General features: G+C 41.3%; 1 protein-coding gene across 2 annotated transcripts in view; it reads right to left on the bottom strand.

Moving 5' to 3' along the window:
• Positions 1–5,596: 5,596 nt before the first annotated feature.
• The window catches only part of LOC141201594 (gastrula zinc finger protein XlCGF66.1-like), an 88,529-nt gene continuing 76,671 nt past the window's right edge, over positions 5,597–17,454 (bottom strand). For both annotated transcript variants that reach the window (XM_073663591.1, XM_073663592.1), the window contains exons 2-7: positions 12,839–12,987; positions 12,530–12,709; positions 12,323–12,446; positions 12,114–12,211; positions 11,825–11,915; positions 5,597–7,387 (exon numbers count right to left, since the gene is read on the bottom strand). In XM_073663591.1, coding sequence (XP_073519692.1) covers positions 6,438–7,387; positions 11,825–11,915; positions 12,114–12,211; positions 12,323–12,446; positions 12,530–12,709; positions 12,839–12,916 — 1,521 coding nt within the window. In that variant the 5' untranslated portion in view covers positions 12,917–12,987 and the 3' untranslated portion in view covers positions 5,597–6,437. The remainder of the gene's footprint in view (positions 7,388–11,824; positions 11,916–12,113; positions 12,212–12,322; positions 12,447–12,529; positions 12,710–12,838; positions 12,988–17,454) is intronic.

Below are 17,454 nucleotides of genomic sequence, written 5' to 3'. Positions count from 1 at the left end.
ATTTTTTGATCGCTTTCTATTCCGATTTTTGGGAGGCAGAATAAACAAAAACCAACAATTCAGGAATTGATTTTTTTGTTTTTTTTAATTCTGTTCCGCGTGTGGTAAAATTGATAAGGCAGCTTTATTCTTCGGGTCAGTACGTTTACAGCGGTACCACATTTATATCGTTTTTCTATGTTTTGCACTTTTACATAATAAAAGCAATTTTATAGAAAAAATTATTTTTTAGCATAGCTTTATTCTGAGAGCTATAACTTTTTTATTTTTCGGCTGATGGAGCTGTATGGTGGTTTGTTTTTTTGCGGGACGAGATGACGTTTTCAGCGGTACCATTTTTATTTATATTCGTCTTTTTGATCGCGTGTTATTCCATTTTTTGTTTGGCGGTATGATGATAAAGCATTGTTTTTTGCTTCGTTTTTTATTTTTATTTTTTACCGTGTTCACTGAAGGGGTTAACTAGTGGGACAGTTTTATAGGTCAGGTTGTTCCGGACGCGGCGATACCAAATATGTGTACTTTTATTGTTTTTTTTTATAATAATATTTATTGATGGGTACATTATATTTTTATTTTTGGTGGATTATTTTTTTTATTTTTTTTTTTAATATTTAAAAATTTTTTTTTTTTTTTTTCACTTTCTGACAGTTTTTACACTTTTTCACTCTGTCCCACTCTGGGACTTTCACTTTTTTTATTCTGCAGCACCATCCCTGTGCCATGCAGGCTGTCAGAAGATTGTTTGGAGATGCACTGCGCATGTCCAAACAATCTTCCTGTTGTCTGGTGACCCGGATGTTGTCATGACGACATCGGGTCATCATGGCAACATCCTGGAAACCACGGCAGACAGCGCTGGAGGCCGGAAGAGGAGGTGAGTATCTGCGATCACCTCCCCTTGCCACCGCAATGCTGCGATCTACTTTGATCGCAGCATTGCGGGGGGTTAATGTGCTGGGAGCGGTGCGGGACTGCTCCCTGCACATAGTACCGGGTGTCAGCTGTGACAATCAGCTGACACCCGGCGGCGATCGCGCCCGCACAGCCTGTGTGCGTGCGCGATCGCGATGACGTACTAATACGGGTCTGGCTCTTAAGTCCCAGGGCACAGACACGTATTAGTACGTCTAATGTTGTTAAGGCTTTAAAATCCTTTCTTTCTTAGGTAATGTTAGCCACCCCTTTCTTCTGGGGGTGTAATAAAGTACTTGTTGCTTGGGTTCTGAGACAAGAATTATACACTCAGACACTGTCTGTGTGTTATTTTCTTTCTCCGATGCATCGTGTTTATTTAATTTGAACCAAAAATGGCAGAAGATAATTATCTCAATCCAAATTAGCTCTTCTTGGAAGGGCTACCAAGACGGTATCTAACCCCAGCTTATGATACAGAGAGCAGCACCATCTAACAGAATCGGTGCTGCCGGCGTCCTCGGTAACACTGTACTTGTCAGTATCACTGGCAGTCACCAACAAAATGGCTCCACACTGTGATCCTAAACTTCATCCTCTCTTATCCTGTTGTAAACACCCAGAAGGGGAGGAGAGGAGCGACATCACACACATGAGAGCAGATCCAGCCCCAATTTACTGCAGTCGTAATGTGAGCTAGTTGTACACTAGGTTTTCATGGCAAATTTCAGCAGCTGCTCCCCCCAGTGTTTAAAAGTGGAAATACCAAACCTTGCTAAATTATTTTTCATATTTTACTTCATTAAAAACAAATGATATTTAAAAAAAAAAAAATCAAACCATTAATACTTTATATTTTTTTAATTGTTTACATTTTTTATGGCCCCTTCCCTTTAATCATCTAATTGCTGTAGTTACTATTGACAGCAGCATCTAAGGAGTTAAACGGCCATGGTCTGTTCCAACACCGATTGTGGCCAATGCAGCAAGTTGTCAGCTATAGTGTACAGCTGGATTGTCACCTGTTGGAGGACGCTAATCTCTTATATCTCAGGTCAGTAAAGACATATTGGTGGTTATTAAGAGGTTAATTATGTTATATTATATGTTTTTGTACAATTTGTCAATAACATATATACAGTGCCTACAAGTAGTATTCAACCCCCTGCAGATTTAGCTGGTTGACACATGCGGAATTAACTTGGCATTGTGACATTTGTACTGTAGATCAGCCTGAAAGTGGGAAATGCACTGCAGCAAATATTGTTTTTGTTATTTATTTTTTTTTTTTTTTTAAAAACGTTAAAAGTTAATTCAGAGTGTCATTTATTATTCAACCCCTCAAACCACAAGAATTCTGTTTGGTCCCCCTAAAGTATTAAGAAGTAGTTCAGGCACCAAGAATAATGAGCTTCACATGTGTGGATTAAAGATCTCTTTTGCCAGCCTTTTCTGACTATTTAAGACCCTCCCCAAACTTGTGAACAGCACTCAGACATGGTCAACATGGGAAAGACAAAGGAGCATTCCAAGGCCATCAGAGACAAGATCGTGGAGGGTCACAAGGCTGGCAAGGGGTACAAAACCCTTTCCAAGGAGTTGGGCCTACCTGTCTACACTGTTGGGAGCATCATCCGTAAGTGGAAGGCTTATGGAACTACTGTTAGCAACCACGGCCTGGACAGCCTTTGAAAGTGTCCTCCCGTGCCGAGGCCAGGCTTGTCCGAAGAGTCAAGGCTAACCCAAGGACAACAAGGAAGGAGCTCCGGGAAGATCTCATGGCAGTGGGGACATTGGTTTCAGTCAATACCATAAGTAACGTACTCCACCGCAATGGTCTCCGTTCCAGACGAGCCTGTAAGGTACCTTTACTTTCAAAGCGTCATGTCAAGGCTCGTCTACAGTTTGCTCATGATCACTTGGAGGACTCTGAGACAGACTGGTTCAAGGTTCTATGGTCTGATGAGACCAAGATCGAGATCCTTGGTGCCAACCACACACGTGACGTTTGGAGACTGGATGGCACTGCATACGACCCCAAGAATACCATCCCTACAGTCAAGCATGGTGGTGGCAGCATCATGCTGTGGGGCTGTTTCTCAGCCAAGGGGCCTGGCCATCTGGTCCGCATCCATGGGAAGATGGATAGCACGGCCTACCTGGAGATTTTGGCCAAGAACCTCCGCTCCTCCATCAAGAATCTTAAGATGGGTCGTAATTTCATCTTCCAACAAGACAACGACCCAAAGCACACAGCCAAGAAAACCAAATCCTGGTTCAAGAGGGAAAAAGTCAAGGTGTTGGAGTGGCCTAGTCAGTCTCCTGACCTTAACCCAATTGAAAACTTGTGGAAGGAGCTCAAGAATAAAGTCCACATGAGACACCCAAAGAACCTAGATAACTTGGAGAAGATCTGCATGGAGGAGTGGGCCAAGATAACTCCACAGACCTGTGCCGGCCTGATCAGGTCTTATAAAAGACGATTATTAGCTGTAATTGCAAACAAGGGTTATTCCACAAAATATTAAACATAGGGGTTGTATAATAATTGACCCACACTTTTATGTTTAAAATTTAATAAAATTCAACTGAGCAACATAACTTTTTGGTTTGTAAGATTTATGCTTCTGTTCATAAATCCTACTCTCGCTTGCAGTTTGAAGGCTCTAACTTATTTGCATCTTATCAAACCAGCTAAATCTGCAGGGGGTTGAATACTACTTGTAGGCACTGTAGTTTCTCCCCATCTGAGTTATTTTTGATGGTCAACAAAATTGATTTTCCAGTAATTAATTTTTCACACTCTTGGTATGAGAATGACTTCTCCCGCTGTGGGATTTTTGACGTTTAAAAGGGGTTGTCCAAGTAGTGGACAAACATTCCACATGTTTGATCCTGTTAAAATAAAAACAATTATTGACAGAAATATTTCACTTTCTACCAAGTGAGATAGGAGATCATCCTGAAGTCCGCAGTAAAAATATGCTTATTTTGTTCAACAAGGAGACAAGTGAGATGCTCAGCGGGCCGTCTGACGCTAATTCATTCCGATCAAGCTTATATAGGCAATGCAAAATATACACAATCAGATATGACAGGTAGCTAAAACTAATACTTGTTGCCGCCTAAAGATAATATTCTAAGCATACTGTGTTTCAAAAGATACGGTTACGGCTTCTACACATACAGTGGTGTGAAAATGTTTGCCCCTTCCTGATTTCCTATTCTTTTGCATGTTTGTCACTTAAATGTTTCAGATCACCAAACAAATTTAAATGTTAGACAAAGATAACACAAGTAATCACAAAATGCAGTTTTTAAATGAAGGTCTTTATTATTAAGGGAAAAAGAAATCCAAACCTACAGGACCCTTTGTTTAAAAGTGATTGCCCCCTAAACCTAATAACTGGTTGGGCCACCCTTCGCAGCAACAACTGCAATCAAGCGTTTGCAGTTTGGCAATGAGTCTTTTACAACGCTCTAGGGGAATTTTGGCCAGTCATCTTTGCTAAATTTTTGTAATTCAGACACATTGGAGGGTTTCCGAGCATGAACTGCCTATTTAAGGTCATGCCACAGCATCTAAATCAGATTAAAGTCAGGACTTTGACTAGGCCACTCCAAAATCTTAATTTTGTTTTTCTTAAGCCATTCAGAGGTAGGTGGATTTGCTGGTGTGTTTTGGATCATTGTCCTGTTGCATAACCCAAATGCGCTTCAGCTTGAGGTCGCGAACAGATGGCTGGACATTCTCCTTCAGGATTTTTTGGTAGACAGCAGAATTCATGGTTCCATTTACCACAGCAAGTCTTCCAGGTCCTGAAGCAGCAAAACAGCCCCAGACCATCACACTACCACCACCATATTTTACTGTGGGTATGATGTTCCTTTTCTGAAATGCTGTGTTACTTCTATGCCAGATGTAATGGGACATACACCTTTCAAAAAGTTCAACTTTTGTCTCGTCAGTCCACAGTGCATTCTCCCAAAAGTCTTGGGGGATCATCAAGATGTTTTCTGACAAAACTGAGAAGAGCATTTATGTTCTTATTGCTTAGCAATGGTTTTAGTCTTGGAATTCTGCCATGCAGGCCATTTTTGCCTAGTCTCTTTCTCATGGCGGAGTCTTGAACACTGACCTTAACTGAGACAAGTGAGGCCTGCAATTCTTTGGATGTTGTTGTGGGGTCTTTTTTGACCTCTTGGATGAGTGGCCGCTGCGCTCTTAAGGTAATTTTGGTCGGCCGGCCACTCCTGGGAAGGTTGACCACTGTTCTATGCTTTTGCTATTTGTGGATAATGGCTCTCACTGTGGTTCGCTGGAGTCCTAAAACTTTAGAAATGGCTTTATAACTTTTTCCAGATTGATCGATCTCAATTACTTTTTTCTCATTTGTTCTTGAATTTATTTGGATCGCGACATGATGTCTAGCTTTGAGGATCTTTTGGTCTACCTCACTTTGTCAAGCAATTCATATTAAAGTATTTTCTTGATTGAGAACAGGTGTGGCAGGAATCAGGCCTGAGTGTGGCTAGGGTGTGTGTGTGTGTGTGTGTGTGTGTGTGTGTGATGTCACTTTTTCCACACAGGGCCCTGGAGCTTTGGATTTCTTTTTCCCTTAATAATAAAATACCTTCATTTAAAAACTGCATTTTGTGTTTACTTGTGTTATCTTTGTCTAATATTTACATCTGATGATCTGAAACATTTAGGTGTGACAAATATGCAAAAGAATAAGAAATCAGGACGGGGCAAACACTTTGTTTTACACCACTGTATCTCAGAATGTTAGATGCTTCTGACCGCAAAGAGCATGACTGAAAAGTAGACCTGTTATGATCTTTTGATAAACCTATATTTCTATAACTAAGGATTCAAATCTCTATTAATGAACACACTGAATATATACATAATGGATAAACAATATACTTATTACAAAAATTATTATAAGAATTATACAAACCTCCCATACTTGTGCCGTTCCATCGGTGTCAGCACTTGTGTTCCCGGGGCTCAGGTCAGGTTGTTACACCATGTGAGCCCCATCAGCGCTGGCGTCATATTTAACGAGGCCAAACGTGAGGAATTACAAAGCATTGTCCAAGTAGAGGACATCCCCTTTAAGAATCGAGAGCAGAAAAAAATCCAGCTTCAATGATCCTCTAAAAACATTGCTTTATTGAGTAAATATAAAAAACCTGAGATAACAGCATGGATGTTACAACCCCTAGAGGGGGAATTATTTTCTAGCAGACACGTTTCAGACAGTAAGGTCTTTAGTCATTGAAGCTGGATTTTTTTCTGCTCTCGATTCGTATTCCTGTTGCACGGCTGGTTTCCTGAGCTTTGGATTCCTCAATGGGTGAGCTGACTTTTGTTTTTTTTTCTTAGTAACCCCTTTAAGAAGATACAATTTTCGGTTAAAACATTTCCAAAATTCTGAACATGAAAAAGGATTTTCCCCTCTGTGGCTTCTCTGATGTTTATTAAGAATTGATTTCCGTGTAAAACATTTCCCACATTAAGAACATGAAAAAGGCTTCTCCACTGTGTGAGTTCTCTGGTGACTCAAAAGAGATAATTTCTTCACAAAACATTTCCCACATTCTGAACATGAAAAAGGTTTCTCCCCTGTGTGGGTTCTCTGATGTCTATAAAGCCCCGATTTCTGGTTAAAACATTTTCCACATTCTGAACAGGAAAAAGGCTTCTCCCCTGTGTGGATTCTCTGGTGATTAACCAAAGCTGATTTATGGTTGAAACATTTCCCACATTCTGGACATGAAAAAGGCTTCTCCCCTGTGTGGGTTCTCTGATGTCTATAAAGCATCGATTTCTGGTTAAAACATTTTCCACATTCTGAACAGGAAAAAGACTTCTCCCCTGTGTGAATTCTCTGATGTCTATAAAGCACCGATTCCTGTTTAAAACATGTTCCACATTCTGAACAGGAAAAAGGCTTCTCCCCTGTGTGAGTTCTCTGGTGATTAATCAAAACTGATTTACGGTTAAAACATTTCCCACATTCCGAACATGAAAACAGCTTCTCCTCTGTGTGAGTTCTCTGGTGATTAATCAAAACTGATTTACGGTTAAAACATTTCCCACATTCCGAACATGAAAATGACTTCTCCCCTGTGTGAGTTCTCTGCCTCGCAAGATCTGATCTGCGAATTTTTTCTTGTTTAAGAAGAGTATTTCTATATTCTGAACGTGAAAATGTCTTCTTTGCTCTAGGAGCAGTTTGTTTTTTAATGCTTATTTTGTAACTTTGATTTTCCTTAGTAATCGCTAATGAATCAGAAGACAGGACCTGTTTCAAAGGATTAGATGATTGATCTTTGCTATGAAGGGATGATGGTATATCTGGAGTAATGGCATTCACTTCAATTGTATCTTGTTGGATCTCAAGATCATCTGATTTAAAAATTGAAGATGTCAGCTGTCCCTCTGATCTCCTGGTATAGTCATCTGCCAAGAATAAAATTAAGTATTATTTTTGAATAAAATATTCTTAAATTTTAACATTTTTACTTAAAAGTGTCTGTAAAAATGGCAAGTTTCGTAAAAAAAAAAAAAAAAAAGAATTATTCACCAAGTCAGTTACAGTTCACAGTCTAAAAGACTGTGCCAAAACCACATTTAGCATTCATGTATTTGGCATTACTATAGTGAGAAGAACCCACTTAATTTATCTGGGCACTGTGTGTTGGGTAATAAAATGGCATTTTTGCAATTTTCACTCTCCAACATCCACTGTGTGCAAATTTCCAGAAAGATGGAGTAACTTTATGGGGATTTCTACTGCTTTGGTTTTCTTTCATTTTGTCATATCAAGGTTTCTGCAAATGGTGTGTCCCATTTTCTCTGGGATCTGCTCCTGCAACGTCTAATTCTGTCACCAGGAGCTTTATTCATCCTGCAGGCAGCGCTGGTGATGGAGGAGACATTGGAACCAGAAGCTCTGGCAGCGCAGGCTCTGTCCAGCCATTAAGATTAGGGTTGCTGGGACCAGTAGTATCATCCAGTCCGGCAGTATGGTTGTGCGTGCTGTCCAGCTGGAGTAATCAGCTCCCTCCTTCAGAGAATTGGAAAGCTGGAAGCATATTGCCGGAAGCTGCCAGTTACAGCCTTGTTCTCCTCTGGTTCAGACCTCTGTGCTCAGCTCCCGGCTTGTGGATTTGTTTCCTCTTGTTACCTCGGCCGTTTACTGACTACTCGTTTCTTCTGATTTTGTATTTTCTCTGCCCTCCTGGTTCTGACCCGAATACCTGACTATTCTTCCCATCTGACACAACAGAACAGCAGGTAACACAGTGGCCCAAGCTAGGGGTCTCTGTGTAAGTCCAGATCCATGTAGAGGGGTTAAAGAGAATCTGCCACCCCCTGGGAGATTTGAGATTTATAGTATGGCCATACAGGTTATAGAAAAGTAGATCTATACATGCCTGTATGGCCCATAGTAGAGGTCTGCTTGCAGTGAAATGGAGTTTTATAAAATCCGTTATCACATGCTTGGCGTCCCCCGGACGCCAAGAAGTCCCCGCCTATCTGCTTATTTAGCATGTTCTGGTGCGCAGGCTCCCCGATGCAGCCTCCCCGGTGCGCCAGAACACTGCGGAACAGTGCAGAGACAAACGGGCCGGGAGGAAACAAAGCGCTCCTGATGTGAGCGTCGCATTGCGCATGCGCAGGAAGTGAGTGACAAGAGCGCACATCACAGGGCCCTGTGACATGCAGGGGAGGGGGGGGGGGGGCATGCTAAATAAGCAGATAGGCTGGGATTTCTGGCCTAACTAAAGAGATAGGCGGGGATTTCTTGGTGTCTGGGGGATGCAAAGCATGTGAAGACAGATTTTATAAAACTCAATTTCACTGCAAGCAGACCTCTACTATGGGCCATACAGGTATGTATACATTTACTTTTCTATAATCTGTATGCCCATATTAGAGGTCTAAAATCTCACAGGAGATGAGAGATTTCCTTTAAAGAAGTTAAAGGGGTGATGGGCAAAACTGTGACTATAGACCATAACACATCTACTGAAGAACTGAAGAAATCAAGCTGAACAGGCTTCTTTAGTAAAAAAATGAGTAAATAGTGGTGAAACCTCTCGGGGGTAATTAGAGTATGTGATTCTTGGCAATCTAAATTATCGCTAAGTGCCAATATTTTCAGATCAGATGAGTTTCAAGAAGAAATATTAGACATTTTAAATGAACTTTTTATAATAGTTCAGAGCTGAGGCGTCTTAAATTTAGACCTCGGGCATTGTGAAGAGGTAATGGAGACCTTTTTTTAAAGACTACAGATTAAAGAGTTACAGATTCACATAAGTGAGTCAGGCCGATCCCACCATAATGAAACTATCATAGAGAATGAACCTGGAAAAAAAGACATAAAAAATATGTTACATCCTCAACAAGAACATATGTATGAGGGGAGAACTCCAACATTAACTTACACTTATTTATGGTGGACCACTGGAGCTACAATAACCTGACCAGGAGAGTAGAGAAAGTATTAGCGCCCCCATTACAGGAGAGATTGTGCAGTAATCTGAATTCTTTAGGATTGAAAACATAATGGAATTTATGACGTGAAGTGAATCCAACATACCAGGGCTCGAGTCATCCCAACACATTCATGCAGGTGTAAATATTACAGTAAATTACAGCTATCAGCCTCGCACAGCTTAGAGATACAAGTGCTTCTCAATAAATTAGAATATCATCAAAAAGTTAATTTATTTCAGTTCTTCAATACAAAAAGTGAAACTCATATTATATAAAATCATTACAAACAGAGTGATCTATTTCAAGTGTTTATTTCTGTTAATGTTGATGATTATGGCTTACAGCCAATGAAAACACAAAAGTCATTATCTCAGTAAATTAGAAAAATTAACAAAAAACACCTGCAAAGGCTTCCTATGCGTTTAAAAAGGTTCCTTAGTCTGTTTCAGTAGGCTCCACAATCATGGGGAAGACTGCTGACTTGACAGATGTCTAGAAGTCACTTACACACTCCACAAGGAGGGTAAGCCACAAAAGGTCATTGCTAAAGAAGCTGGCTGTTCACAGAGTGCTGTATCCAAGCATATTAATGGAAAGTTGAGTGGAAGGAAAAAGTGTGGTAGGAAAAGGTGCACAAGCAACCGGGATAACTGCAGCGTTAAAAGGATTGTTAAGAAAAGGCCATTCAAAAATTTGGGGGAGATTCACAAGAAGTGGACTGCTGCTGGAGTCATTGCTTCAAGAGCCACCACACACAGACGTATCCAGGACATGTGTTACAAGTGTCGCATTCCTTGTGTCAAGCCCCTCATGACCAATAGACAACGCCAGAAGCGTCTTACCTGGGCCAAGGAGAAAAAGACCTGGACTGATGCTCAGTGGTCCAAGGTGTTGTTTTCAGATGAAAGTAAATTTTGCATTTCATTTGGAAATCAAGGTCCCAGAGTCTGGAGGAAGAGTGGAGAGGCCACAATCCAAGCTGCTTGAGGTCTAGTGTGAAGTTTCCACAATCCGTGATGGTTTGGGGAGCCATGTCATCTGGTGGTGTAGGTCCACTGTGTTTTATCAACACCAAAGTCAGCGCAGCCGTCTACCAGGACATTTTACAGCACTTCATGCTTCCCTCTGCCGACAAGTTTTTTGGAGATGGAAATTTCATTCTCCAGCAGGACTTGGCACCTGTCCACACTGCCAAAAGTACTAATACCTGGTTTACAAACAACAGTATCACTGTGCTTGATTGGCCAGCAACTCGCCTGACCTTAACCCAATAGAGAATCTATGGGGTATTGTCAAGAGGAAGATGAGAGACACCAGACCCAACAATGCAGATGAGCTGAAGGCTGTTATCAAAGCAACTTGTGCTGCTATAACACCTCAGCAGTGCCACAGGCTGATCGCCTCCATGCCGCATAGCATTGATGCAGTAATTGATGCAAAAGGAGCCCAGACCAAGTATTGAGTGCATTTACTAAACATACATTTCGGTAGGTCAACATTTCGGATTTTAAAAACATTTTTCAAGCTGGTGGTATAAAGTATTCTAATTTACTGAGATAATGACTTTCATGTTTTCATTGGCTGTAAGCCATAATCATCAACATTAACAGAAAAACACTTGAAATAGATCACTCTGTTTGTAATGGCTCTATATAATATATGAGTTTCACTTTTTTGAAGAACTGAAATAAATTAACTTTTTGATGATATTCTAATTTATTGAGAAGCACCTGTATATCATGGCACAGGTGTAATGCTTTTTGCATAGTTAATCGCGATCCTGTATGAAGTTAGTCGGTTTTAAAAGAAATTGAAAAGTCAGGACAAAAGGGAAACTTTGTTGTTATTGTACAGAAATTCACACTTGGCCTCACTGCACATTTAATGTTTTCGATCATAAAAGTGAAGTTTGGCCAGAATGACTGGACCTGGTCTTGTAGGGACCATATGAGCACATTCAGCAGCACAGAAGGGAGAGAAGGTAGATTCATCCAATAAGATATCAGGGTTCTAGGAAGCCAACAGCATCATTACCCTCCGCTTTCTCTTACAGGCCCATCATAACATTTTCTTCTAGTGATTTTCTAACTTGTCTGTACATTCTACGTACGTTGTCACCTGGTTCTGTAGTTTACAGATCTGAGGAGGTAAGGGTCAGCATCTTCTAATTTCAGTTGGTACGTAGATGCTCCAGGTTATAAGTTCTATAGAAAAGGGCTTTCAATGCCCAAAATCATTTGAACAGTTTTGGTGGAGGAGAATGTTGTGGTCTAGAGGCAAAATGGTGATCACACGATTGTGATATGGCCGCACTACACCACCGATAAAGCAGCCACAGCCGGTGACTGAGATGAATCTGTGACTTCTCTGCATTTAGTGGTTACTACTCACCTGGGAGGTTATCTGTAGGAATCATCTCTTTACACCGCTCATCACCCCTCACATATGTCTCTGTAGTATCAATATGGGTCAGATCTTCACCCTAAAACAAATATTGTAAAAGTCACAGACAGATGGAGAAGTCACATCTATGATCAGCTCTAATCCTGCCATCTCCACCGTTCTCATTACACACGTATAAAACATATAATACTGGTGGATAAAACAAGACTGAACACAAGACCTTCACAGCCGTCTACACATCATAGGGGAGATCTCATGACACCTTCTCTCCATCTACCTGATGATCCTGAGGAACATTGGGATCTTCTTGTTCACAGTCCTGTGGAAGAAGAGGATGGGGACATCTCTCTGGTCTTGTCCTCTTACTGGATAGATCTGGAGGAAACACATACAGGGACTGATTAAGGAGGAAACACATACAGAGACTGAATTCATTCTTTACATACAGATAATTATAGGCCGTGTGTATTTAGTCCTGTCCATTACCTGGTGATATGAGCGGCTGGGGAACCTCCATCATGACGTCCTTGTACAGATCTTTGTGTCCTTCTAAATACTCCCACTCCTCCATGGAGAAATAGACAGCGACATCCTGACACCTTATAGGAACCTGACACATACAATGCTACCGTCATCCCCCCAATCCCTCCATAGCGTTACTGTATAATGTCCCAGCATTCCCAGCAGTGTCACCTCTCCAGTCAGCAGCTCAATCATCTTGTAGGTGAGTTCTAGGATCTTCTGGCGATTGATGTTCTCATGCATCAGGGGGTGAGATGGAGGCCCAATGTTTGGGCTCTGGGGTCTCACCCATTCCTCAGACACAGGGGCCTGACAACGCTCACTAGAGGTCTTCTTCACTACTGTGTAATCCTGGTTATGGAGAGACATATTAATAAATCTCACTCCAGACATTTCCAGAGTCCTCACCTCTCCAGTTCTGTCCATCTGTTATTCCCATAGATAAGAATGATGTAATGTGACGTCATCAGAATCTCTCACCTCTCCAGTAAGCCGGAAGAGGATCTCTAGGGTGAGGTGTAATATCCTCTCCACCATCTTGTCTTTGTCCATTTCCATCTTTGATGGATAAATCAGGAAAATTCTCTTGTATAGAAGATTTTACTGAGAGGATCCGATATTGTAGAGACCTGAACGAGAAGATGATGAGCCGATGTAACATCATAAAAATCCTGTGTAATAATACAATTACTGGAGATAATCAGGGAAAACATGAGGAGATTTATAATTTTACAGTATTTAGTTTTCTTCTTTAAATCTACTAATAAAACCTATATACACTGCTCAAAAAAATAAAGGGAACACTCAAACAACACATCCTAGATCTGAATGAATGAAATATTCTCATTGAATACTTTGTTCTCTACAAAGTTGAATGTGCTGACAACAAAATCACACAAAAATCATCAATGGAAATCAAAGTTATTAACCAATGGAGGCCTGGATTTGGAGTCACCACCAAAATTAAAGTGGAAAAACACACTACAGGCTGATCCAACTTTGATGTAATGTCCTTAAAACAAGTCAAAATGAGGCTCAGTATTGTGTGTGGCCTCCACGTGCCTGTATGACCTCCCTACAATGCCTGGGCATGCTCCTGATGAGGTTGCGGATGGTCTCCTGTGGGATCTACTCTCAGACCTGGACTAAAGCATCCGCCAACTTCTGGACAGTCTGTGGTGCAACGTGACCTTGGTGGATGTCACAGATGTGCTCAATCGGATTCAGGTCTGGGGAATGGGCGGGCTAGTCCATAGCTTCAATGCCTTCATCTTCCAGGAACTGTTGACATACTCCAGCCACATGAGGTCTGGCATTGTCCTGCATTAGGAGGAACCCAGGGCCAACCGCACCAGCATATGGTCTCGCAAGGAGTCTGAGGATCTCACCTTGGTACCTAATAGTCTGGCTCCAAAGAAATGCCACCCCACACCATTACTGACCCACTGCCAAACCGGTCATGCTGAAGGATGTGGCAGGCGGCAGATCGCTCTCCACGGAGTTTCCAGACTCTGTCACGTCTGTCACATGTGCTCAGGGTGAACCTGCTTTCATCGGTGAAGCGCACAGGGTGCCAGTGGCGACTTTGCCAATCCTGGTGTTCTGTGGCAAATGCCAAGCGTCCAGCCCGGTGTTGGGCTGTGAGCACAACCCCCATCTGCCCTCATACCACCCACATGGAGTCGGTTTCTAATTGATTGTGCAGACACATGCACATTTGTGGTCTGCTGGAGGTCATTTTGCAGGGCTCTGGTAGTGCTCCTCCTGTTCCTCCTTGCACAAAGGCAGAGGTAGCGGTCCTGCTGCTGGGTTGTTGCCCTCCTACGGCCCCCTCCACATCTCCTGGTGTACTGGCCTGTCTCCTTGTAGCGCCTCCAGCCTCTGGACACTACGCTGACAGACACAGCAAACCTTCTTGCCACAGCTCGCATTGATGTGCCATCCTGGATGAGCTGCACTACCCGAGCAACTTCTGTGGGTTGTAGAGTCCGTCTCATGCTACCACGAGTGTGAAAACACAACCAACATTCAAAAGTGACCAAAACATCAGCCAGAAACCATTGGTACTGAGATGTAGTCTGTGGTTCCCACCTGCAGAAACACTCCTTTATTGAGGGTGTCTTGATAATTGCCAATAACTTCCATCTGTTGTCTATTCCATTTGCACAGCAGCATGTGAAATTGATTGTCAATTAGTGTTGCTTCCTAAGTGGACAGTTTGATTTCACAGAAGTTTGACTTACTTGGAGTTATATTCTGTTGTTTAAGTATTCCCTTTATTTTTTTCAGCAGTCTATTTTAGGCCACAGACAACAAGCAGTTTCTTCCTTGGAGTCTGCAGCTGAACAAGTTTCTCATAGACTCATCTTCCAAAATGCTAATTCTCGTCTCACTTACGGACACTGAAATCGGTATTAGCAATACTGCAGGAAATATTCATTACACGTGACATGAGAAATAACTACTTCATGATCAGGACGGCATCTTCATTTTCTACTATGGCTCTAGAAACATATTGGGCCAGAATCCGTCATCGACTACATCACCAACAGTCGTCTATATGAATGTTTCCCGTCTTCCCCGTATTGTAATCTTGTATCATATGATCTCATGTCTGATTCACACACAGAAGTTTGAGGCTTTTATAAAAGCTTTTTTGTTTACACAAACACCGCAGACAGAAATTATTTGATACCAAAGTCTTCATGTACATTGTTTTATGGTGTTTATTTCTTGGCTTAGGCTTTCCTATGTTACAAGAAAGACACCAGCAGAAATAGTAAAACATGCAAAAAGCACAAGACAAGTTTAAGGGCAATGGTACCAAATAGTAAAGAAATGTATGTAATGTTTTAACTTTGCAGTAAGTAATAAAAATGCCTTAAAACATTCTCTCTCATTTGGCAAATATTAAAAATTATGGTAAATTATGGTAATCCTATTTGACCTAAAACTGGAAAGCTTTATTCTGATTTCATGTCAGATATTGAGAAAAACATGTATATGTGTCTTTATATAGTGTATGTAAACTTCTGGTTTCAACTGTACATCAAGAGAATGTCAAGAGTGTGCAAAGCAGTCATCAAAGCAAAAGGTGGCTACTTTGAAGAACCTAGAATATAAGACATATTTTCAGTTGTTTCACACTTTTTTGTTATGTATATAACTCCACATGTGTTAATTCATAGTTTTGATGCCTTCCGTGTGAATGTACAATTTTCATAGTCATGAAAATACAGAAAAATCTTTAAATGAGAAGGCGTGTCCAAACTTTTGGTCTGTACTGTATCTATAAATATATACTGTATATCTGGTGGAGTCATATCTCCCGACTCTGCAGACCGCATGCCGCTGCTGTACTTGGCAGGCACGGACCAGATGGAATGGAGATTAATGAGGAAAACTAAAGTCCAAAGGCAAAGTTTTCCACACTAAACAAGAACTTGATGAGAAGTATATACATCAGATAGCAGGCACAACACTTTATGAATGTTTCTTCTGCATTATGCAGTCAGGAACTTTCTTGTTACATTTGGCAGTACATAACTTTTCTTACAAGCTACATCAGTGCAGCAAACCATTATGGGAAGGCTTATCATCCCCAGTGGGGACCATACGGGTCAAGATGTGTGCCTCTGAGAGCTACTCACAGCTCCCAGTTGATTTGTGAGGACCTCACTGGCTGAGGTGCATCGGTACAACTCCACAGTAGTAGTCTCAAAGTACATTCGATGAGGGCCACACACTACTGTGGCACTGCATCTTCAGCTCTCCCTAGGAGAACTCATGTCCCAGTTAGGCAACACTGTAGCTTTCTCTCTAGTATAGACAATGGTTTGTTTAAATTCTGTTAGTCTAAGATAAGGAATCCTTCCTTAACTTAATCACCCTTTAATTAGTCCTTCTGCCACCAATGGCAAACCTTTTAAGGTTGGCCTCCTGATCTGAGATAAGGGCCTCATCCTGCTCTTTTTCTCCACTATGCTCCATGCCTGGAATCTGGATTCCCACTGCCATTCTATCTTTCCTTTCCTTCAGAACGTACTATCTGATGTCCCACTGGCACACAACACCATATCAATTCAAGTCTTCAACCAGATAGAACAAAGGTTTGTATTTCTCACTTACTTATCCCTATCTGACTCATCAACAGGATTTTGTTCTCCTGTGTGCCCAAGTAGATCAGAATGAGGGCTCTCACACAGTAAGATGGCCCCTCAGCACCTCCACAGTATTATGGCCACAACAGCCTGCTACACAAAATGAGGAATTCCACTCAGTATGAGAGCCCCCCCAGTCCTTCACGTAATATAATGCCCACACAATTACTGGTATTTAAAACACACACACACACACACACACACACACACACACACACTACTCAACCAACACCATTCCCGAGGTGCGCTGCTCCGGTCTCTGCAGTGTGAGTTTTGAGTATCCATACTACAGGTGTGATGTAGTGACGTCATCTGCACCAATAACAGAGCTAAATGGGTATTTATTAATTACCCGTGGGCTACTCAGTGGGGAGGATGGTACCAAATTTGTTAGTGTAGGGGGCAGTACAGTATTGTGGGAACCCCCCATCAAATTAAAATCTTAAACACACATACATATACATATATATATATATACATATATATATATATATATATATATATATATATATATATATATATATATATATATATATATATATATATATATATATATATATATATATAGCAAAAAAGCAGTAGTATTTACCTGCTCAGTTCTTCAGACCTAATGAACTACCAGGATGCAGCAAACCCATATAACAATGATGGAGAGACCTGAGGTTGTGGGTTGTAAGTAATCACCTAGTCAGGTTAACGATGCAACAATATTTTATTGATCCCAACCATGGCAATAAAGCAATTCCAGGTAAATGGCCAAAATACAGTTCTCTCAGTCCTCAAGTTCCCAATCTGGGTTCAGAAGTTCCACTGGCTTTGTATAAGGCCATACTCATTGTCTCCCAACTTTTGGTTGGCCCACAGATTTCGTATCTCCAGCCAGTATAGTCTGTAGCCACAGTCCATGATCCTCTAGACGGCACATAAAACGATGAA

Source organism: Phyllobates terribilis, unplaced genomic scaffold (genome assembly GCF_046119375.1).
Source record: "Phyllobates terribilis strain yellow unplaced genomic scaffold, ASM4611937v1 Scaffold_119__1_contigs__length_5224398, whole genome shotgun sequence".
NCBI classification, from domain to species: domain Eukaryota; kingdom Metazoa; phylum Chordata; class Amphibia; order Anura; family Dendrobatidae; genus Phyllobates; species Phyllobates terribilis.
The sequence above is the reverse complement of the archived record's forward strand: the minus strand, read 5'-3'. Positions and strand labels throughout refer to the sequence as shown.